This window comes from Salvelinus namaycush, chromosome 40 (assembly GCF_016432855.1).
Source record: "Salvelinus namaycush isolate Seneca chromosome 40, SaNama_1.0, whole genome shotgun sequence".
Taxonomy (NCBI): Eukaryota; Metazoa; Chordata; class Actinopteri; order Salmoniformes; family Salmonidae; genus Salvelinus; species Salvelinus namaycush.
In genome coordinates this window covers 11255803-11280489 of record NC_052346.1, presented here as the reverse complement: position 1 = coordinate 11280489, position 24687 = coordinate 11255803, and the positions used below count along the sequence as shown (strand labels likewise).

The window sequence follows — 24687 nt, the reverse complement described above, 5'->3', positions numbered from 1 at the left end:
TGAGTTACTGCTTCAATATGTAGTTTTTTCTTTGTAATTTTTTTGTCCAGCATGAATTATCTTATATTTTGTTAGGATGGGAAAGTCTGTAACCCTCCCCCATCCCCCAAACTGTAGGCCTATACACCAGAACTACAGATCAAATAATGCCTAGACTATTCTGTATTATTTTCTCTCTCTCTCTCAGTATCTCCCTCTCTCCTCGTCTCCCTCTTCTCTTCTCCCCTCTCTTCTCCCGCACCTCCCTCTTCTCCCTCTCTCCTCTTCTCCTCACCTCCCTCTTCTCCCTCTCTCCTATTCTCTACTCTCTGTAGATCACCCACTCTTTCTAGCCCTCTAGTCACCAGATGGAGAGTGGGTGGTGTGTGTGCGTGTGTTTTTGTGTGATAGCTTCTGTGCGTTAGTGCAAGTGCATATGTGAGCGTTGAAGTGTGTGTGTTTTTGTGTGTCAGTACTGTGAGTTTGCACATTGGTGCATGTGTGTGCTAGCAGATACAGCCTGCGGTGCAGTAACCTATAACCCTGATTTAAGTGGGGTGACCACCTCACTATCTGTATCTCTCTCCTTTTTTCTCTCTCTTTCTATAGTTTTCTTTCTCTCGCCTGTGTGATATAGCTGTACACTTAGAAACAAATGTGCTATATAGAACCTTATATAGAACCTTGAAGGGTTCTTCGGCTGTCCGGAGAACCCTTTGAATAACCCTTTTTGGTTGCAGGTAGAAAGAACCCGTTTGGATTCCATTTACAGAGGGCTCTACATGGAACCCAAAAGGTTTATACCTGGAACCAAAGAGGGTTCTACCTGGAATAAAAAATGATTTATCATATGGGGACAGCTAAAGAACCCTGTTGGAACCGTTTTTTCCACAAGTGTAGAGATGCTATGTGCCTGGAGGCAGGGATGGGTCATGTGATTGAGTTCATTCTATACTATAAAATAGGGTGGGCGCTCAAAAATCTGCCATGATCGTGTTTATCCATCGCCAAATTGGGATTGCAAGTGACATACAGCCAAAGCGTTAGCTGGCATCGTTTAGGGACCACTAATCTGTGCAAAATCGGACAAGACCTTTGAATCTTGAAATGGGATTGTAGCCTAGTATATACAGAGGAGCTAAGCTTGCAAGGGAGAGAGGGTGAGAGAGGGAGGGAGAGAGAGAGAAAGAGAGAGCAAAGTCAGAATCCAAAAGCCAGGGAGAAAAAGTATTCAAAAGAAAACATTCCAAATGGATGGGACGAAGCCAGTCATGGAGTCTGCCACAGAGGAAAACCAAGAGGAGAGGGAAGAAAGCAAAGGTACGGAATGGTCGTAGTTGTGATACGTAGCATTTTTGCGCGTTTCAACCGCACTGTTAGACTACTGCGCGATTTAACCTACTTGCAATGGCTTCGCTTCACGTGACACAAAAGCGCTGTTTTCTCCTCCTGCACCGTGGCTCGCTCGGGCATCTGTTTTGTTAAGAGCCTTTTGCAAATGACAACGAATATTCAATAACATGCATGTTCTTTTGTGTCCTATCGACGTTGGTTTTTATTTGGACATGTTTTGCGTGACCAAGATAGAGGGGAGGGCGGAAAGCGCGCTCTCGGTTTTATGGAGCATAGTTAATGCCAATTTGCTTTGTTTTGCTGCAGCCATGTAGAATCACCATTACCCTGTTTTTCAATCATGTGAAAATTATAAATTAGTCGTGTGGCCCATCAAAGGCGGGGTTGTCTCCTTTGTATTTTTTTTTGTCTCAGGTGCGCGTATTGGTGTGGGCTAATGGTCAGGTGCATGGACCACTGCTGTCGAGATCTCATTGCGAAATAACCGTTTCACAAAGGGATTTTGCCGTAGACGAGGTCGTCAATGTGACTGTCATTGTTATCTTTGGTTTATAGAATAGAGAAATTAGGATTTGGGTTTTTTGTTCGAGTATAAGAGGATGGATGCAGCGCAGGGCGCCCGTGTGTGATGTTGATTTTTAAAAAACACATCCCTCTGTGAATAAGGGATCAGCGACACATAAACTGGGGTCCCGATCCACTTGACACATACCAAGCCCGGTCCTCTCGTTTCACATGATAACACTCGTAAAAACAGCAGCTTTTGACCATCATTGTTCATGGAATGACAAATTATAAATAGTAGCCTTTAGGCAAGACATAATATTGTTTCCGATATATGATGGGTTGTCGTTGCCTTTGTCCATTTACAAAGCAGGGGGTGGGGCCGACTCAATTTGCCCAATGTATAGGAATGTATATAGGGATTACATTTGTTTTTGATATAGGCTACTGGGGCAAAATAACACCCTCGTCCAGTCATTACCTCTCGGTAATCAGATAACAGGCTGCATTGTCCATCACCTCAATTAGGCTACACTATTTTACAATCACTATTTCAATCAATATGTTTTATACAGGCTATCCCTTGGTGCTACAGCCTACTAAATCTAATAGCAGCTGGTTATATTACCTCCCTGTGGCTGAGGTCAGGAGTTGCACAAATCTGATTCTAAATCAGTTCTTAGGGGGCAGTGTTATGTAGCAGCTAAAGCTGTGTCCTCAGGGCTGCTCCTTTACCCTGCCACCCCATCCATCCATCCTCCTGTTTCTAGCCATTTAACCATACACTCTTCGAAAAAAGTGTTCCAAAAGCGTTCTTAGGCTGTTCTCTTATGGTCACAGCCAAAGAACACTTTTAGGTTCTAGATGGCACCTTTTTTTTCTAAGAGTGTACAACATACACCAAGGCTTTCACTCCATCCCCCATCCATTCAATGCGTTGTTCAGATGCGGTTACATTTGAATATGTTTTACATAGAGATTTACATTCAGTCGGCATAAATGCTACATAAATATAGTGAGGCAAAAAAGTATTTAGTCAGCCACCAATTGTGCAAGTTCTCCCACTTAAAAAGATGAGAGAGGCCTGTAATTTTGGTGTCCTTTGACAGCTCTTTGGTCTTGGCCATAGTGGAGTTTGGAGTGTGACTGTTTGAGGTTGTGGACAGGTGTCTTTTATACTGATAACAAGTTCAAACAGGTGCCATTAATACAGGTAACGAGTGGAGGACAGAGGAGCCTCTTAAAGAAGAAGTTACAGGTCTGTGAGAGCCAGAAATCTTGCTTGTTTGTAGGTGACCAAATACTTATTTTCCACCATAATTTGCAAATAAATTCATAAAAAATCCTACAATGTGATTTTCTGGATTTTTTTCCTCATTTTGTCTGTCATAGTTGAAGTGTACCTATGATGAAAATTACAGGCCTCTCTCATCTTTTTAAGTGGGAGAACTTGCACAATTGGTGGCTGACTAAATACTTTTTTGCCCCACTGTATGTCATGGGGCTTTCCATAGCCAACAAAAAGCCTACATTGACCTAACCATAATTACTAACACTAACAAAATCAGTGTTTGGGAGTAGTGAACTGTACATATAGATTTTGCAGCAGCTTGGTGGTAGTTGAACTAAATTCAAATCTTGACAGTGTTTTCAGTAGTTAATTACTATTTTGCCATGTATATAGCAGTGTAGCTAACTACTGGAACTACACACTACACTGTTTTTGCTAAATGAAAATATGGGTGAAGTAGGCTATAGCATCCTTGCTTTTTCAGACCTGCCTAATTCTCACTTAAAAAGGTTTTTGTGTTTAATAGGCCACATCACACATGATGTTAACATCTGACTCCGCAGTGGTCTGTTTTTGCAACTTCTAGTTTATGACATTTCAGATTTAGATATTATAATTGATCAAAAAGTAGTTTGGAGGTAGTGAACTACAACTTCAACGTAACTTTAGTTAAGTCAACTATGTTTTTCTTAAGGGTAGCTTTAGTGTCGTTTAACTTCAGTTTGAAGTAATTGGTAGCTTGGTAAATTATATTTTCAGAGTAGCTTCCCCAACACTGTATAACATCTCCTTATGAAGTTCTCCTATGGTGAATCATCTTACATGACACTTGCAGAACTAATGTCCTACAGGATATGTAGCTTATCTCTACAAAAGTCATGTAACATGATATCCTATGGTTTGGTTATGGGTGTGGATGGCATTCACAGTGAGGGAAGGGGCTGTGTGGCTGGCAATGTTTTCACGATCTACAACTGGAGTATATTCTACAACTGTTGATATTCCACCATAATCCTCAGCATCTCTAAAATGGAAGAGATTTATAGTGAGTAGGGCAAGCAGTTGAAGCTCTGCCATGTCATGTAAGAAGTTTGTGTCTCGTATGTGCCAAGTGCCTCGCCTCCATTGGGGATCCAACAACATCAGTTGCACTGTAGATTCAGGCAACCAGGCAGCCTTGAGGTATCTAACCAAAGCGTTCTTGTAGGCCTAACTCCTCAGTTGAAGCATCTGTCACAATTTATAATGTAATCTGATCAAAGATGTGACCTGACTGTGACCTGAAATCCCAGCCCCTTGCAATGTAGCCTATAAAACATCTCTGCTGACATCTGTCACGCCCGCCTTTCAGGCTGAAGACAAACTCAACCACACACATTGGCTGTGATTTCGAACACCCAATTGGCATCCCTCCATGTATTTCTGCCAAACCCCTTGAGGAGGCTAGGTGGAGTTTGTTGGGCTTCATTGTACTCCAATATAGTAGAGGCTGTGAGAGAGAGAGTCTAAATGATTATAGGCTATATCCTTACTATCTGGACCTGCGGTGCCTCAGTACAGGGACTCCTCCCTGACCCTTTTGTATAATACAGGATAGTTAGTTATTCTCTCTCTCTTTTTCTCTCCTTTGGCCTTTCCTATTCCCTCCTCTTCCGCTCACTCTCTGCCACCATTTGCCGCTCGGTCAGTTCACCTCCATCTCTCTTCTTCTCTTTCTCTCTATGATGTCAGACTGACTTAGCCAGGCATAAACCTCCTAGTCTCCCTGTATCACACAGGAAAGTAGGGAGGGGGCAGGGGTAGTATGTTCTCTCTTACGTAACTCTCCGCTGCGTTGCCGTCCACATCTTCAGATCACAACCGTGAGGGATTACATCATCATCACCACGGCGATGGGGCGTATCTGTGGAGCGCTGATGGGTTCTGTTTAGTATGAGTCGTAGAACAACGCAGGCAGAGCAGACGCAGTGCTATGCTCCCTTGTACTAATCCCTCTACTGTACTGAACCTCTGTAAAGATTCTCAATGAAATATATCCAACTGCAGGATAAGTGGATGCCATCAAATCAAATTATATTGGTCACATACACATGGTTAGCAGATGTTAATGCGGAATGCCATTGGAATGTAGCACCGTAGGGTGTGTGTGTGAAATTCCCTGGTTACATTGAGTGCTGTTACATGCACACAATAATGCAATTATTGTGGAAAGTCAGATTCATATAATAGTTTGATTTAAACGTTTACATGCTTTGGAAGAAGAACGATTTCCCTAATAATCCTGTTTACATGGATACATCTGAAACCAGACCACCTGATGGGACTTCGATAAATGCAGAACATCGCCAATCAAAATAAACGTTCTACCACAGCGACCATTTCATTTTTGGGAAGCCTATTTTTATTCGGACATATAAAGTTTGTATGTGAAAACTACACTGAACAAAAATATAAACGCAACATATAAAGTGTTGGTCCCATGTTTCATGAATAAAAAATCCCAGAAATGTTCCACATGCACAAATTTGTTTGTATCCCCATTAGTGAGCATTTCTCCTTTACCAAGATAATCCATCCACCTGACAGGTGTGGCATATCAAGAAGCTGATTAAACAGCATGATCATTACACAGGTGCACCTTGTGCTGGGGACAATAAAAGGCCACTCTAAAATGTGCAATTTTGTCACACAACACAATGCCACCAATGTCTCATGTTTTGAGGGAGCGTTCAATCGGCATGCAGATTGCAGGAATGTCCACCAGAGCGGTTGCCCGAGAATGTAATGTTCATTTCTCTACCATAAGCCACCTCCAACGCCGTTTTAGAGAATTTGGCAGTACGTCCAACCGGGCTCACAACTGCAGACCACGTGTAACCACGCCAGCCCAGAACCTCCACATCTGGCTTCTTCATCGGCGGGGTCGTCTGAGGGGGGGTGGTGCTGAGAAGTATTTCTGTCTGTAATAAAGCCCTTTTGTGGGGACAAACTCATTCTGATTGGCTGGGCCTAGCTCTCCAGTGGGTGAGCCTGGCTCCCACCCCTGGCTGCACCCCTGCCCAGTCATTTGAAATCCTTAGATGAGGTCCTAATTTATTTATTTCATTTGACTGATTTCCTTCTAAGAACTGTTACTCAGTAAAATCTTTGAAATTGTTGAACTTTGCGATTAATATTTTTGTTCAGTATACTTTAAGACGCATACATTCAGTTGTCCCGAACTCACATCACTCGCGTTAAAGAGAGAGGCTCGCTCGGCTGATGCTAGCACATGCACAGATCAAATACACAGCTGGAACGCCGATTTAAGTTGTTTACATATCCTAATATTTAGCAAAATTGCTCAGAAAACCATGTGTTTTAATCGCCGTATGCTTACTTCGATTTTGACCTTACCCCAATTAAGATAAGCAGAGGAAGGTGTTTGAATGACTATTGCATAATCTGCCTACTGCCATAATCAGTTTAATATACAATTATTACTACGCATGTAAACGTACTGATTGAGACACATTCAATGGTGATGACAATATTGAGAGTGGGCCTATGTGAAATATTGTGACCAATGTTGATTATGAGTCTCATTAAGATTATCAATGGAGAACTTCTTAGGTGTCTTTGTTTTCTTGATGAGACTCTGCCTCTATCGGCGTGAGCGGGGCGCGATGTCACAGAGTGGCTAGGGTGGCGTTCTGCCATCTCCATGACAACATATGTAGCCAAGGAGGTGCTATAAGGGCATGTTCAAGACAAACACTCACCCACACAGTCATTCAGCTCGCAGAAGGTTCCGGAAAGGTCCAGCTGAGGCCCTGTGTATATAAAGGTCCCTACCCCTTCAGGAGGCCTGTTTGATGGACGTGGGGGGAGGCGGAGGTGGGAGTGAGAAGGGGTGAGGGAGGTGTGAGCAGGTTTCCTAGTTCTTCGTGTGTTGGCTTGGTATCTCTCTCATGTCATGGTTGTCATCGCAGGTCTCTTAGGAAAAAAAGGTGCTATCTAGAAGGGTTCTATCTGTAACCAAAAAGGGTTCTCCTATGAGTGATGCTTTCACTTGGCAGGATTTTCATGCTGCTGGCTATGTTTTTTTTTCTCTCTCTCTCTCTCCCCATCTTCCCCTTCTCCTCGATCTTTTTCTCTGTTCATTTATTCCACCCAGTCTCTCCTAATTTCTCTCTCTGTCGCTCTCTCTCTCATCTCCTATTGCTCTTTCATTCAGCTTGCTACATCCCTCCGTCACCCTCGCACTGTCATCTCTCTCATCTCCACTATCTTAATTAATCTCCAAGCCCTTCAACCGTTTCTCTCTTGATTTCTCTGACACACACACACGCTGTCAGCCTCCACCTGGGGAGTGTGTGTGTGTGTGTGTGTGTGTGTGTGTGTGTGTGTGTGTGTGTGTTCATGCATGCATAAAATGTGTATTTTAGTAGGAGTGTATCCACATGCAGCTCCTTAGTCTGTGTGAATTCAATTATGTATGTTTTAGTCCTTTGTATGTGTCTGTGTGGATGTTAGTATGTTTATGCTGTGTGTTCATTTTGTCTACAGTATGCTCTGTATGTGGGTATATGAATAGCACTGAGTGACAGGTTGGCACAGCATGCATTGTTCCTATGCAGTGCTAGTCTCTCTGGCCCTCTTCCATCGCCTACTGATGCCCAATCTGCTCGCTCCACTCACATCCCATAAACCTCAGTGTGCCCGATTTAACTCTCGTCATCGTTAACGATGACATCAATACATCCAGGATCATAAAGAGAGACAGCCAATGTGATTTTGCCCGGTGACTACAAGAGAGGGAAATGGAGAGAAAGACAAAGAGGACTATGGTGTATTAGTGGGAACATTGAATGGAAATCTATTCTATGGAAATGGGCTGCATGATACTATGTGTTATTCCCAAATTGTTAGTAAAACCATTCTCTTTAGACTCTGGTTCACTTGTATCTGTATTCATGTGAAAATAACCACCACTAAGAATGGTAGTCCTATCTCTGCTGTGGAGTCCATTGTTGATTCCATCCATTGGCATCTGTAAGAAATGGACAGGACTTCACATTGGGCCAGTGTCCATCCTTACCAGTGAGGTATGAAAACCTCCCTCCACTCACTCTGACCTGAGGAGGACATTGGTGAAAATGGAAATGCTTCGTTTGACCATGTGAATGGCCATAATTACAAGACAGGGGCATGGGAAAGGGCATTAGCTAAGTCTGTTACATAAGCCCACTGCCATCCCATTGCCACCCCGATTCAGACTCTACCAGACCCTTTGGCTGGAGGCTCAGACTTACATTTTGGTGAATTAATGCGACACAGCTGCAAACAATGCACGGAGCCTTCTGAGCCGCACATTCATGTAATGTCTCAGAGCTGAGGACCGTAATCTTTACCTTGAGGATTGAGGGACAAGGGTAGACCACACTCTCACCCCTCTGGTTTCACCATAGGAATGATACTATGCTTGCATGGGTTCGAGTGTCATTTGCTCAGTGTTAATGATTTTTTTTAAATCGAGTTATTTGTCACATGCACCAAATACAACAAGTGTAGACTTTACCGTGAAATGCTTACTTACGAGCCCTTTCCCAACAATGCAGTTAAAAAGTATGACAATTAATAGGTATAAAAATAAAATAGTAACACAACTCTATACTGTATACAGGCTATATACAGTGTACTGGGGAACGAGGTAGTTGGGGTGATTGATTAAATTAGCAAGAAAGGCCTTTCACTGTACTTGTGCATGTGACATTAAAACTTGATTGAGGTAATACAGTATGTACATAGAGGCTTGTGTGCTCGGCTCTCCATTTCCTGTAGTCCACAATTAGCTCCTTTGGCTTGCTGACGTTGAGTAAAAGGTTGTTGTACTGGCACCACACTGCCAGGTTTCTGACCTCCTCCCTGTCGGCTGTCTAATTGTCCTCGGGGGTCAGGCCTACCACTGTCATGTCATCAGCAAACTTAATGATGGTATTTGAGTCGTGTCCGGCCACGCAGTTGTGGGTGAATAGGGAGTACAGGAGGAGACTAAGCACACACCCCTGCGGCGCCCCTGTGTTGAGGTTCAGCATGGCGGATGTGTTGTTGCCTACCCTGACCACCTGGGGGCGGCCCGTCGGAAAGTCCAGTATCCAATTTCAAAGGGAGGTGTTTAATCCCAGGGTCCTTATCTTAGTGATGAGCTTCGAGTGCACTCTGGTGTTGAACGCTGAGTTGTAGTCAATGAACAGCATTCTCACGTAGGTGTTCCTTTTGTCCAAGTGGGAAAGGGCAGTGTGGAGTGCAGTAGAGATTGCGTCATCTGTGGATCTGTTGGGGTGGTATGCGAATTGAAGTGGGTCCAGGGTGTCTGGGATTATGGTGTTGATGTGAGCCATGACCAGCCTTTCAAAGCACTTCATGGCTACAATTGTGCTAAGGTGCGATAGTCATTTAGACAGGTTTTTAAAAACCTTTATTTAACCAGGTAGGCCAGTTGAGAACAAGTTCTCATTTACTGCGACATGGCCAAGATAAAGCAAAGCAGTGCGACAAAAACAACAACGCAGAGTTACACATAAACAAACGTACAGTCAATAACAGAAAAGAAAAATAGAAAAATCTATGTACAGTGTGTGCAAATGTAGAAGAGTAGGGAGGTTGCTCTGACAGCTGATGCTTAAAGTTGGTGAGGGAGATATGAGTCTCCAGCTTCAGTGATTTAAAAAAAAAAAATTCGTTCCAGTCATTGGCAGCAGAGAACTGGAAGGAAAGGCGGCCGAAGGAAGAATTGGCTTTGGGGGTGACCAGTGAAATATACCTGCTGGAGCGCGTGCTACGGGTGGGTGCTGCTATGGTGACCAGTGAGCTGAGATAAGACGGGGCTTTACCTAGCAAAGACTTAAAGATGACCTGGAGCCAGTGGGTTTGGTGACGAATATGAAGCGAGGGCCAGCCAACGAGAGCATAGAGGTCGCAGTGGTGGGTAGTATATGGGGCTTTGGTCATAAAACGGATGGCACTGTGATAGACTACATCCAGTTTGCTCAGTAGAGTGTTGGGGGCTATTTTGTAAATGACATCACCGAAGTCGAGGATCGGTAGGATAGTCAGTTCTACAAGGGTATGTTTGGCAGCATGAGTGAAGGATGCTTTGTTGCGAAATAGGAAGCCAATTCTAGATTTAACTTTGGATTGGAGATGTTTGATGTGAGTCTGGAAGGAGAGTTTACAGTCTAACCTAACACCTAGGTATTTGTAGTTGTCCACATATTCTAGGTCAGAACCGTCCAGAGTAGTGATGCTAGTCGGGCGGGAGGGTGCGGGCAGCAATCGGTTGAAGAGCATGCACTTAGTTTTACTAGCATTTAAAAGCAGTTGGAGGTTACGGAAGGAGTGTTGTATGTCATTGAAGCTCGTTTGGAGGTTTGTTTGCACAGTGAAAGAAGGGCCAGATGTATACAGAATGGTGTCGTCTGTGTAAAGGTAGGTGGATCAGAGAATCAACAGCAGCAAGAGCGACATTGATATATACAGAGAAAAGAGTTGGCCCGAGAATTGAACCCTGTGGCACCCCCATAGAGACTGCCAGAGGTCCGGACAACAGGCCCTCCGATTTGACACACTGAACTCTATCTGAGAAGTAGTTGGTGAACCAGGCGAGGCAGTCATTTGAGAAGCCAAGGCTATTGAGTCTGCCGATAAGAATGCGGTGATTGACAGAGTCGAAAGCCTTGGCCAGGTCGATGAAGACGGCTGCACAGTACTGTCTTTTATCGATGGCGTTTTGATATCGTTTAGGACCTTGAGCGTGGCTGATGTGCACTCATGACCAGCTCGGAAACCAGATTGCATAGTGGAGAAGGTTCAGTGAGATTCGAAATGGTCGGTGATCTGTTTATTAACTTGCCTTTCGAAAGAGAGGTTGAATAGGCTAGTAATAGGTGTTGCAACAATTTTGCCGCATAATTTTAGAAAGAGAGGGTCCAGATTGTCTAGCCTAGCTGATTTGTAGGGATCCAGATTTGCAGTTCTTTCAGAACATCAGCTGTCTGGTTTTGGGTGAAGGAGAAGAGGGGGGAGGGGGGATTGGAGAAGTTGCTGCAGGGGGTGCTGAGATGTTGGCCAGGGTAGGGGTAGCCAGGTGGAAAGCATGGCCAGTCGTAGAGAAATGCTTATTGAAATTCTCAATTATAGTGGATTTATCGGTGGTGACAGTGTTTCCTAGCCTCAGTGCAGTGGGCAGCTGGGAGGAGGTGCTCTTATTCTCCATGGACTTTACAGTGTCCCAAAACCTTTTGGAATTAGTGCTACAGGAAGCACATTTCTGTTTGAAAAAGCTAGCCTTAGCTTTCCTAACTGACTGTGTATATTGGTTCCTGACTTCTCTGAAAAGCTGCATATCGCGGGGGCTATTCGATGCTAATGCAGAACGCCACAGGATGTTTTTGTGCTGGTCAACTCTGGGGTGAAACAAGGGCTATATCTGTTCTTAGTTCTACATTTTTTGAATGGGGCATGCTTATTTAAGATGGAGAGGAAAGCACTTTTGAAGAGCAACCAGGCGTACTCTACTGATGGGATGAGGTCAATATCCTTCCAGGATACCCGGGCCAGGTTGATTAGAAAGGCCTGCTCGCTGAAGTGTTTTAGGGAGCATTTGACAGTGATGCGGGGTGGTCGTTTGACCGCGGACCCATTACGCACGCAGGCAATGAGGCAGTGATCGCTGTGATCCTGGTTGAAGACAGCAGAGGTGTATTTAGAGGGCAAGTTGGTCAGGATGATATCAAAGAGGGTGCCCATGGTTACGGATTTAGGGTTGTACCTGGTAGGTTCCTTGCTAATTTGTGTGAGATTGAGGGCATCTATCTTAGATTGTAGGATGACCGGGTTGTTAAGCATGTCCCAGTTTAGGTCACCTAACTCTGAAGATAGATGGGGGGGCGATCAATTCACATATGGTGTCCAGGGCACAACTGGGGGCTGAGGCGGGTCTATAACAAGCGGCAACGGGGAGATACTTTTTTCTGGAAAGGTGGATTTTTAAAATTAGAAGCTCGAATTGTTTGGGCACAGCCTGCAGAGTTCTGTCATACTATCCAGGTCTATCTCTGCAGTAGATTGCAACTCCGCCCCCTTTGGCAGTTCTATCTTGTTGGAAAATGTTATAGTTTGGAATGGAAATTTCAGGACTTTTTGGTCGCCTTCCTAAGTCAGGATTCAGACACGGCTAGGACATCCGTGTTGGTGGAGTGTGCTAAAGCAGTGAATAAAACAAACTTAGGGAGGAGGCTTCTAATGTTAACATGCATGATACCAATGCTTTTACGGTTACAGAAGTCAACAAATGAGAGCGCCTGGGGAATGGGAGTGATGCTGGGGGCTGCAGGGCCTGGGTTAACCTGTACATCACCAGAGGAACAAAGGAGGAGTAGGATAAGAGTACGGCTAAAGGCTATAAGAACTGGTTGTCTAGCGCGTTCGGAATAGAGAGTAAAAGGAGCAGGTTTCTGAGCGCGGAAGAATAGATTCAAGGCATAATGTACAGACAAGGGTATGGTAGCATGTGAGTACAGTGGAGGTAAGCCTAGGCATTGAGTGATGATGAGAGAGGTTTTGTCTCTAGAGGCACCATTTAAACCAGGTGAGGTCACCGCATGAGTGGGGGGTGGAACATAGCTAAGGCATATTGAGCAGGGCTAGAGGCTCTACAGTGAAATAAGACAAAAATTACTAGGCATATTGACATTAGGGAGAGGCATGTGTAACTTGGCGTTCTTGAGCACAGGGACTATGGTGGTTTGCTTGAAACATGTGGGTATAACAGACTGGGACAGGCAGAGTTGAAAATATCAGTGAAGACACTTGCTCCAATACGTCTGGCCCTGCGGCCTTGTGAATGTTAACCTGTTTAAAATAATTACTCACATCAGCTACAGAGAGCGTGATCACACAGTTGTCCGGAACTGCTAGTGCTCTCATGCATGGTTCAGTGTTGCGCGTGTATGTGTGTATGTGTGTGTGTTTACGTGATTCCCCAGCTATCACATAACATTCTGAGAACCATATGTTTCTTAGAGCTTGGTGAGAGCATGGTTGTCCTTTGGTTATTTTGCATACAACCTTCCCATAATGTTCTGGGAATGGTGCAGGATACCCAGCTAGCACATAATGTTCTGAGAACCATATGTTTCTTAGGTGGGAATTTCAGTCTAACGTTTCCTGCAGGTTTCCTCAGGGTTCTATTTAAAGTAACGTTCTCAAATTGTTCCAAGAACATTAAGAAACAAAGGTTTTTTTAGTGGGAATTTTTGTACTTTAGCATAACGTTTTCTGCAGGTTTCCTCATGGTTCTACTTAAAGCTATGTTCTCAGAACATTAGGAAAACGTTCCATAAAAACCGCACGAAAATGCTAGTAACGTTCAAAGAATATTATAAAAAAATATGAACATTCTATTCTCAGCCTCAACAAAACTCCCTCTGTCTTGTTAAGTATTTTTAGGTGTGTTGGCCGCACCCACTAATTGGCCACATCTGATCTTAATGAATGCTTGTTTCCTTTGAAATGGGGTCTGTTTGAATAGACTAAAATGAACAGCTTTGAGTTTAAAAAAAAATAACATGGCATGCTAGCTCCATCCTGGTGGCGCAGTGGACTAAATCCATGGATAGAGAACAGAAGATCATAAGTTCAAATCTCACTGATGCCGTGCCACAATACACAATAAATGTGTTTGCATGATTAATGCCTAAGCAAATGAGTTGATAAAACTTTCAGGTAATAATAGTAAAATGTTCTCAACCTCCCTGTAATGTAAAAATGTATGTTCCCAGAATAGGCTGAATGTTCTCAGCTTTACCGGCCAGGAAACGTATAGCTTTGTTCCCAGAATCAATGGGAAACCAAAAATTTTCCCCACAACTTCCAAGAAACTTAATGTGCTAGCTGGGTATATTGTACATGATGTACACTGTATGTCATGTGCCTGACTGCATAGAGCTAGTTCTCTGTGTGCATAAGTGTATGATGGGAGTCCCCTGCACAGCTGGCTAGGTTTATCCCAGACTTCCCATACCAGGTCACTGGCTGATGGGGGTGGACAGGCAGGCAGGGAGGCAGGCAGGGAGACAGACAGCTAAAGAGTGAAGGCTACAGTAAGTGCACACGGTTAGGGATCACTGCTGGGATGAAGGATTGATCAAATTATAGGAGTGTAGTAGACAAGTGCTGAGGGGGGATTTAAAAGCTGTACACTTCATTACACTTACTTATGCGTGAGCAGATACTGACCTTGTTGCCCGGTGTCCTTCATATTAATGCTGGACCAGGGTAAGGACTTGGCTATAGGATGTAGACCAGATTAGGTTCAGGGGGAAGGGTTCTCTGGATATGGCAGAGAAGTTTGATGAAGGTCACTTTTCACATGTGATCCTCTAACTGTACCGTCCTTTGATATCCGACAGAAATAGCCTGAAACATGCTGTCATGTGTCGTTAAAAACGTTGGATTTCACAATATTTATTTGGTCTATATTATTGTGATTGGCAGTTGTAGAATAAGGATAAAACATACATCTATCTACGTGAGAAACACAGAGTAGCCTAAAATATTAGAACATGCTGAAAGTATTAGTCATCATTTACCAAAATTCTAATCATCTCAAATCATGACACGTGTTGTGTACCTGTTTTTCTACCCCAAGCCTGTTCACTTTTTGAACAGATGGGGTTTCTCTTTCATCAACGCCTCATTGAAGCAGCCATTTTTTTCCCTGCTGTAGAGAGGAGATGTGTTTCTCATGGTGATCCACAGAGCTCTGTTAGGCATCTTCCCGCAATGCAAGAGGAAGCTGTCCTATAATGAATACGGAGCTTCTGAACTGGAATAGTCCATGAGGCAAGAGAACCGACTTTATTAGACGCTAAAACTAGTCAATGTATAGTTGAAAAATATGTCGTACATTTTGCTTTAAGCTGTGTCACTGTAACGTCTCATATTTAGTCGTGTCATAATGGGACTCATAATTTGGAGGAAAATCCTTTGGAAAACTATCAAGTACAGTAGCTATTTTAAATAGATGTGTCCTTTTGCAGGACTTTAGTTTTTTACCCATCAATGTATGAACGTTAAAGTGGCTTTTCCTCTGGCTGGGGATGGCCCATTTTCCAAATGGGATAAAACCAAAACCAATCACCTGGCTAATGAATAAATGATGTAGGTGTAGTCACACAGCCACAGTTCTCTCTGTCTGTTGTCGCTCTAAACGCGGTCACAACAGCTTTAGTGTACTCTCACAGCTGGTCCCAATTCGCTCCCTCACCGTCCTTACCTGTTTGATGTTTGCAGATCTGAAGTGTCTGGATAGGTATAAGCAGTGTAGTGGTGGAGATATATTGCTTCCATCTTACAGATCTGCATTGAAGTGCCAAAGGAAAGGGGTAGAGAGTGAATTGGGACCGGCTGACAAGAGTGCTCAGACCACTGTTGGACCACGCACATTTTCCTCTACCTGTTCAGTCTCACTTTGCTTGAACAACGTTCAGACCATGCTCAGGTTGAGGTTGAGAGTCATGTCCCCTTCCCTGAACCCTCTGCTCTGAACCCCGAGGGGGAGTTCACGTCCTTCTGCTGTGTACGCGTGGGAAGGGAAGCGAGGAGCCGTGGAGGGATGTAGTCAGCTAGCTACAGGCCCTGCTCAACTGGGTCGTGGGTAACATGCTGCCATGGCAACCACTATTCACTGGCCCCCGGGCAAAAAAATGCTCTTTGCTTACTCTCTCTCGTTCTCACTTCATCTTACATGTTCTCTCTCTCTCCCATTTGCTTCCGCTCTCTGTCTATCTCTGTTTTTCTCTCTCCATCTTGCTTTCTCTCTCTCTGCCCCATTCGCTATCTCTCAGATTTTTTTTCTCTCTCTCTCTCTGGCGGTTTGTCTCTCTCTCTCTCTCTCTCTCTCTCTCTCTCTCTCTGGCATCACAAAGCTGTGGGCTGAACTTCTTGACAGCAGAACCACTGTACTGAAAGAGGTTGGTGAGAGAGCCCTTGGAGGGCCTTGCTATTCTCTCGCTGCTGGCAGAAAAATAGGCCACAAATGAAAGACAGTTTCCTATTTTGCCACTGTAATTCTCCAACTGAGCCTCATAGGCTCCCATACTTCACAAAACGCAAAGGCTATACTTAAGCAATAAGGCCCGGGGGGGTGTGGTATATGGCCAAGGGCTGTTCTTACGCACAACGCAACATGGAGTGCCTGGATACAGCCCTTAGCCGTGGTATATTGGCCATATATCACAAACCCCTGAGGTGCCTTATTGCTATTATAAACTGGTTACCAATGCAATTACAGAAGTAAAAATACATGTTTTGTTATACCTGGCTGTCAGCCAATCAGCATTCATGCCTCAAACCACCCAGTTTATAATCGTAAATATACCCATAGTATTTCATACTCTGTCATTCTGAATGGGTTTAAGGTTGGTTTTATTATAGTGTCAGATTCCATCCAAACAACATGGGAATCATTGAAGGTGGAGAACTAGTGTCTGGTATGGGGCCTCTGTCCTTAGCTCTACTGGGCATATAGATATATAGCCTTGTGTCTGGTCTGAGGCCTCTGTCTATATTTCTACTGGGCATACAGACATATAGCCTTGTGTCTATATGTCCATATAGCCTTGTGCTAGCTCTACTGGGGCCCTGTAGTTCTCATATTTCACCCCAGAGAGAGCAGGGCAGAGTGAGCGAGATGGACTCGACCTCGCTCTGTCACCTAAATTCTCCTCTAACGAATAGCCCATCGATTTCCGTTCTGCTCCGCCGCGGCCGTCCGCTCATTCCTTTCTGTTTCCCATTAGGGCACTTTAACTGTGATGATAAACGCTCAGCTCAGCTGGCATCGCCACAAGCAGCCTAGCCCCGGATGAGGCCCCTCGTTTAAAGCAGGAAGTGGAGTACTGGTGGAACATTCCATTTGACAAGGGGGCACAAGACTCAGGGGGGGCCCGACCTGTTTGTCCAATTTCGACAAACCCCCTTTGAGTTCTGGTCGTTTAGCCAGGTTCTCTGCTGAGATGTTAGAGGAGTTAGTGCCCCATTCACATCCATCCATGCCTTGCCTTGGTACTTCATTAACATTAATGGGATAGAGATCCATTATGCAACGCTCGCTCCGTCTTCGTACTCTTATGCAACCAACCAACGCCTCATCTTGGAGTTTCAGCTTCTCGCTCAGCAGCAGCTGCCTCCTAGGTTTAACCCTTTGTGTTTTCTGGATAAGCCAAACTTAGTGCTGTCTGGAAATATTCTGTAGAACTCTTATCTCAATTCCAGGAACAAACTGTTCATATCCAGTTGACGTTGAAGTCCATAGTCCTGTGAATCGTCAGTTGGAAGCAACACTAATGAGGGCGACTAAATGCTTTGCCTGATATTATGGGATTCCATTGATGTTGGCATGTGGACGTCATTAACAGTCAACTCTGTCACCCGTCACTATAGAAACGAAATAGCCTATAGGCCCCTTCTTTTCAGTCGGGTCTGTCCCGACATTCATTTCAGCTTCATAAATTGAATTTAAAAAATAAACTATGGGTACATCCTCCAAAATTGAAAATATAAAATCACAATGGATTTGTTTATTTGGAGGAATAACTGAAAAAGAAAGAGCCATAACACTCCTGAAGAAATTTGCCGGTCTGTAATTAGTGTGAGAGATGCCAATTGGAGCAGGTTGTCATGGAAACAGTGGCACATGTAAGGGAGTGCAAAATCTTCCCAGAGTAACGTCCCACGTTTGCAATGCGGAGCTATTTATAATGCGCAGTTACATAAGCCTTAACACTTGTCTTCAATGCAATGTTTTTTTCCTCATTTTTCGTTCCTTCGTTCTCTCTTTTCCCCTCTAACAACACTGCTGTTGCCTACTTCTCCGAGGAACCAGCAACCATAGCACTGCCAAACCCGCTCCACTGCCTCCCACAATGGTCCTTCATTACAACCCTGCACGTAACTCTTTGTGAGCTTATCACTGTGCACTGCCAATGCGACGTCAGATTTAATGGTCTTGAAACAAAACAAAACAAAAAGAATAGAAGTCATGGCTACACTATAGAGTTTTGGTTTTGTAGCTGCCATAGGCAAAGCATTGTACCGTTGACTCACCATATGACACAGTATTTAAAATAGCATACCCCTCATAACTCTCATCCTGCCTTTGTTGAACTAGTAGTGTCCATTAGATGGTATGACTGGGTGCTGTGCACAGAGGACTGGTCAGGGATCTAGTCTAGCAATGCGTGAAGTCAAAGGTTAATGATAGAATCTCGTGGTGCTAGCACTGGTTAGCATTGGTTCTGTATACGTATTATGAACGTCCAATAGGAGATCTGACCACTCTGTGTGCTTGTGGAGAATTTGAGCTATCGGCAGTTCCACACATCTGGGTGGTATTCATTAGGGCACACCATAGGAAAACGTGTTGCAACGGAAAACGAAAACAAGCTCAGGTAGTCCCTCCCTGTTTGTCTGTTTTCTTCCGTTTGGTGCCTAATGAACATGGCCCAGGTCTGTTTGCCTGTGGCCCAGAAACCACTGCTCTGACAATAAGTAGCAATCATTTATTTAGACTGTGCATTATTTATGCCATTGGTTAAAAGGGATTCATTTAGAATTAGACGGTGCATTATTCATGCCATTGGTCAAAAGTGCTTTGTGTATGTTTCTCTATGAAGTAAAAGGAAAGGGATTTTTTTTGGGGGGGGGGGGGGGGGGGTAGAAGAGAGGAAGATAGGAGCTTGTACTACGGAGCTCATGTAATATTTAACACTCCTGGGTGCTTGAGCGTGTCAATTCTAACTGGGGAAAGTTGCAATGATGAAGTGAAAATGGTTCCGATATGGTTGAGATGGCTGAAGAGGAGACATGTTGTGGCTCTTGGTTGGAGACAGTGAGACTACTGTATCTGTCAACTTTACTGTAAATGTGACTTGGTTGTTTCTGTCAAAGCATTGTTTACTCCACACAGGTTAGCAAGAATGCTAATCCTCAAGGGTTTCAGGCTACACCATACAGTGAATCCCTTTCTCAGTCAGATATGACATGGGCTGCTAAATCCGATCACATTTAGCATTTATGAATTCACTAATTCATGATTAATTAAGTAGTGACGGTTGCTCTCCTGTACAAAAACATACATAGTATAGTTCCAATGTTTGCCTACATTATAATGTAGCAAGAGGTTGAGTTATAGGCTAATGTAGCTCAACAACAAAAAACATTGACCAACTGTGTAGTTATTTGCTCCTAAGCAAGGTGCTCTCTGTCTCCCCCTGCAGGTTGCTTCGAATGCTGCATCAAGTGTCTGGGCGGCGTGCCCTACGCCTCGCTGGTGGCCACCATCCTCTGTTTCTCCGGTGTGGCTCTGTTCTGCGGGTGTGGTCACGTGGCGCTGACCGGCACACTGACCATGCTGGAGAACCACTTCTCCCAGATCACCACTGACCACGCCACCCTCACCATCGTGTAAGTTGTGTGTGTGTCTGGGGGGGTGGTGTTTGTAAAAGTTTGTAAATGTATATGTCTTTGAACAAGTCTTATCCAGGTTATTCAATATGAATGTGCCTGTCTTCACATTGTTTACTGTATGGACTGTGTCTCTCCGAGCAGGATCCAGACCATGCAGTACGTCATCTATGGCATCGCCTCCTTCTTCTTTGTTTATGGGATCATCCTGCTGGCTGAGGGCTTCTACACCACCAGCGCCGTCAAGAAGGAGCTGCAGAGCCAGTTCAAGACCACCGTGTGTGGCCGCTGCATCACAGCTACGGTGAGACATGAATACACACACACACCCATATGGTCACACACAAATACGGTCACACACACACACACACACACACACACACACACACACACACACACACACACACACACACACACACACACACACACATATTGCACTAATGAATACATATACACACACACACACACACACACACATATACAGTCACGTGCATGCATACATGTGCACACACGTACAACCGCACACATGACGTTCATGAAGTGCATGCATTTCCACACATACAGCTGTACACACACACCCTGGAGGGTAACTGGCACAGTTTGTGCTCTCTAGCCTGATTAGTGTAATTGCTGCAGATGTTCAGTAACATCAGCCTTTAAGGCTGCTATGAGGACAGTTGTATTCTCCTGAGTTTCGTCAAGCTAACGTCGGATGAAACTTTTTTTTCCACCCTTCTAACCAGTATTGTGTCATGTATCAGGGCAATATGGATGACGATATGGTGATGAAGATGAGGACGAGCTTGGTTATAAATATCCTCTGTCATTAGGTGATGTCGTACTGATGGATACGTATACATAGTACAGTGTTATGTTAGGTATAGCAGTAGATTTCAATGTCAAGGCTGATGATGATCAAGACAACGAGGATGATGATGATGACAAGGATGATGATAAATGATGATGATGATCATATTGTATTGGTCACGTACACATTTTTAGCAGATGTTATTGCGGGTGTCGCGAAATGCTTATATGATGATGATGACGATGGGGATTACGACGAGGGTGATTATGTCACTAACTCCTCTCCCTCTTCATCAGTTTGTATTCCTTACGTATATCCTGGGCCTGGCCTTCCTGGGGATCTTTGGCTTCTCAGCCATTCCCGTCTTCCTCTTCTACAACATGTGGACTACCTGTGCTGCCATGAAGTCCCCCATGGCCAACATCACCGATCCCGACTCAATCTGTGTGGACGTCAGGCAGTACGGTGAGTGTCACTCAGTAACACACACACACTGGTCCGTGTAATAACATTTCAACCTGGTTGGAGTATGGAGTATGACCCATATTCATATGAAGGCCATTCTGCCTATAGCATCCAGCAGAACACGTCCATGTATAGATTCTCCACATCAGGATATAGCCCTGCATAAGGGCCTAATGCAAGGAGTGTGACGTACGTCCACTTGGCAGTGGTAGGATGTATCTTATTAACATTATGCCTTCGCTACAGGTGCTGATAACACTTAGCCTTTACATGTCAATATCTATAGGGTGTTTAAGTCATTTACTGCACCGACATCTATATCGTGTTTATAACTATTACCATCACCCTGAAGCAGTGCGTCATCACCATCTGTCCACTTTAATGGCAGATGGTATAAACAGTTAACGTTTACTATCACACGAGGTCAACTCAACTGGTTTTTCCAACAAATGTTGTACAAGTGAAGTGATTGACCACTCTGCGCTGAATAGGGCCTGTCTGTTGGTTCTAACCGATATCTCTTGTTCCTGATTGTCTAGGTATTATTCCATGGAATGCGACACCCGGCAAAGCCTGCGGATCTACACTAGGAGACATCTGTAGCACCAGCGAGGTGAGAACGGCAACCCCCTCCTCCTGTAAATCTTTATGCACATCATATGAACCTTCATGAACCTCATATAATAGGAATATCATATAAACCTTCCTATTCACTACTTATTTTTTTGTTGTCGAAAAAAAAAGATGTTTTATACATTTGTCAAAAGCGCAAAAATATACTGTACTCTAATTATACAGAGGCTGATTGTGGAAAGGACATATTTTATGAGTGTCAATCAAAGTATCATCACTAACCAGAGATCGGTCTCCATGTTTTCCAGTTCTACCTGTCTTTCCACCTGTACATTGTTGCGTGTGCTGGGGCAGGCGCCACCCTCATTGCATTGGTAAGCTTTGGATGCCCTATATCCCGAATTCCCCATGTTTGAATCATTTGCATGTGTTGCCATGGTACACTGATCTGTTGCCATGGTAATCCCTCCTCCACGCTTCATGGTTCTGACTCAGTTTTCCTGAGGGTGAAAGTCTGCCCTATAGCTTCTGGCTGGACACACACTGACATAGGCCAGATGAAAGAGCTCCTGGCTAACACACATTTACTTTGTGGCCAATGGAGAGGAATGCCTCACAAGACTCTGACCATACAGTATTTTGTACCAGAGATGATACAACAAGACCTGCATGTCTTCATAGGTGGAGCTAATGATTTGTACATCATTTTTTTGCAAATAATTAAGTTGTTTTATCCAATCAGTGTGGTTGTCATTATGTGATGGCTAGTTGAACGCCGTTGAACTCGGTAATGGGGTCATGGGGCCATGCTCTCCACTGAGGCAACAGGGCTTAATGCCTTTCAGCTACTCTACCAAACTTGGATTGCTCATTAGTGGGTGTGAGAAGATTCAGCACATAGACTGCCATCTGAAATTGTGTGCGCTGTGGCAGTCTAACTTTGTTTATAGATGTAGATCTATGCAATATGAAGGTACAGTACTGCACCATCTAGCCAGATGCCACCCAAGAACAGCACTGGCCTCCCAAAGGCCTCCTGGTCATTGACTTTGTTTCTCACCCAAGTCTGTCTTCTCATCTCTCCCTCCCAGCTGATCTACATGATGGCCACCACGTATAACTACGCTGTTCTCAAGTTTATGAGCCACGGCAACCGCCGCTCCACAAAGTTCTCCGAGCCGTATTAGAGAGCGAGAGAATGAGAGAAGAGAGAGAAAGGATAGAAAGTGAGAGAGCAAAAAAAGAAAGAAAGATAGTTTAGAAAGAAAGATGAAGAGAAAGAAAGACAGAGGGTGCGGAGGAGAGTATGTACTGCAGCACGTAGAGAAACGTACGCGACTGTTAACGTAATACAGATAGATCTGTGTGCCTTTGCTTCCAACCCCATTGCAACACATGCCTTTAAACCACACTGAGGGGACTAGTGAGTGCATGATTAGCGAACATGGCTGAGGTCCATTCTCTCTCCAGACAGGATATGTGCCTAGAGGTACTGATCCAGTACAGTAGGAGTACAGTACCATGTGGGACCACCAGTCAAGGCTATGGCGAGGTTGACCAGTTCATTCAAGTAGAGCAGGCACATAGCATTGAGGACGGATAGATTATCAATACAAAGGGACAGCGCCAGTGTAAGAAGAAGGGAATATTTGTGTTGCTGTATCTAGTTTCAGATTACTAGATTATTCTGTAGTTATTCTAATCAAAGGATATAGTTTTCTTTTCAATGAGACTTTAATATCTTTCCCCCAAATTCCAACTGTCTAGCTTGAAGTTAGTCTTTTTTAGCCTGTTTAGGCTAGTCTCTTTTTGTGATATTTGTTATGAAAGACGTTGTGCCTTTTTAGTTTATGCAAAATAAACATAAAATGTGAAGGAAAACCAAGACCATTGTCCTCTCTTTTTAGGATAGTGACTGTTTGGAGAAGATTAATCCCCACTGACTTGGTTTTCTGTCATTTACTAATACTAACCTAGCCAACCTAACCAAAAAATACTGACATTGTACAGTAGCAATGCTAATGTCTCGTTTGACATCTGGTAGACTGGTCAACATAATATGTATCGTCTACTCATATAGCTCGCTTTGGCTAACTAACCCTCTCACTGGCCACCACCCTATGCACACCCCCCCCCCCCCCCCACAGATCCACTATCTGATGATCCTGTCGGCGAACTGGGCCTACCTGAGGAGCTCCTGCAACCAGAACGAGTACCAGGACATCAAGACAAAGGACGACGACGTGGAGGAAGGTGGCTCCAAGGAGGGTCTCAACTCCTCTTACTCATAAGAGACGGCCAACCACCCCTTCACACACGTAACCTTCAACCCCCTTCTGAGTAAAACCAACACCTGGGTCTCCTTCACTATGGGCGGTGTTCTGACTTGAGATATGTGCACTCAACTCAAATTGTCACACGTTGGCTACATTTACACAGGGAGCACAATTCTGATTTATTTCCCCACTAATTGGTCCTATGACCAATCATATCTTTTCACATCAATTCTTTTTCAGAGCTTATCTGATTGGTCAAAAGACCAATTAGTGAACAAAATATCAGAATTGGACTGCCTGTGTAAATGAAATACAGCACATGTCTTCCATTAACATCAATGGACAATTTAAGCGAAAGTCTGAGTTGAGCACACTTTCTCAAATCTGAATCAGGTCCTTTGTCCAAACAGGAGCAAACGTTTTCAAACGGAACAGGTATATGAGAAGTTCCTATTGGATGAGCTCAGGTTAGGTGGTACCTCTTCCTGTTTGCAAACGTTTGCTCTCGATTGGACCGTTACTGAGCGCAACCCTGCTGCCATAGCCTAACTGCTCTGAGCCAATCACAGCACAGCACTAACACAGCTCCTAATAACCGCCTAACAACAAGGTCACTGTCTGCACAACTCCTGAGGAAGCGTGCCACAAAATGTCCCGTTTTTTTGGTGTTTTATATATATATGAATATATTGTGCGAATGTGTATGTATGAATGTTTTTTTTTATACTACTTCAAAGTATGACAGGTTTACTATTATTATATTTATCTTGTCTTCTCTTATTTCTGGTATTTTTCTCCTTTGGTTATCTTATCGCAACCCTGTTTAACCTGATTTAGTTTTTTGCTTTTTTTTATGGTAATGCTTGTATCAAAAATATAAAAAAGTAAAGTAGAATTACAAAACCCATGTATACATTACATACACAGCA

At 44.0% G+C, this 24687-nt stretch overlaps 1 protein-coding gene across 1 annotated transcript; it reads left to right on the top strand.

Moving 5' to 3' along the window:
• The first annotated feature begins 1229 nt into the window (after window positions 1–1229).
• On the top strand, window positions 1230–23773 carry LOC120033212 (neuronal membrane glycoprotein M6-b-like). Its single transcript, XM_038979496.1, has 7 exons — window positions 1230–1299; window positions 19423–19636; window positions 19781–19940; window positions 20741–20909; window positions 21449–21522; window positions 21791–21856; window positions 23630–23773. Exons 1-7 carry the CDS (start codon window positions 1230–1232, stop codon window positions 23771–23773), a joined length of 897 nt encoding a protein of 298 aa, XP_038835424.1.
• Window positions 23774–24687: the final 914 nt, after the last annotated feature.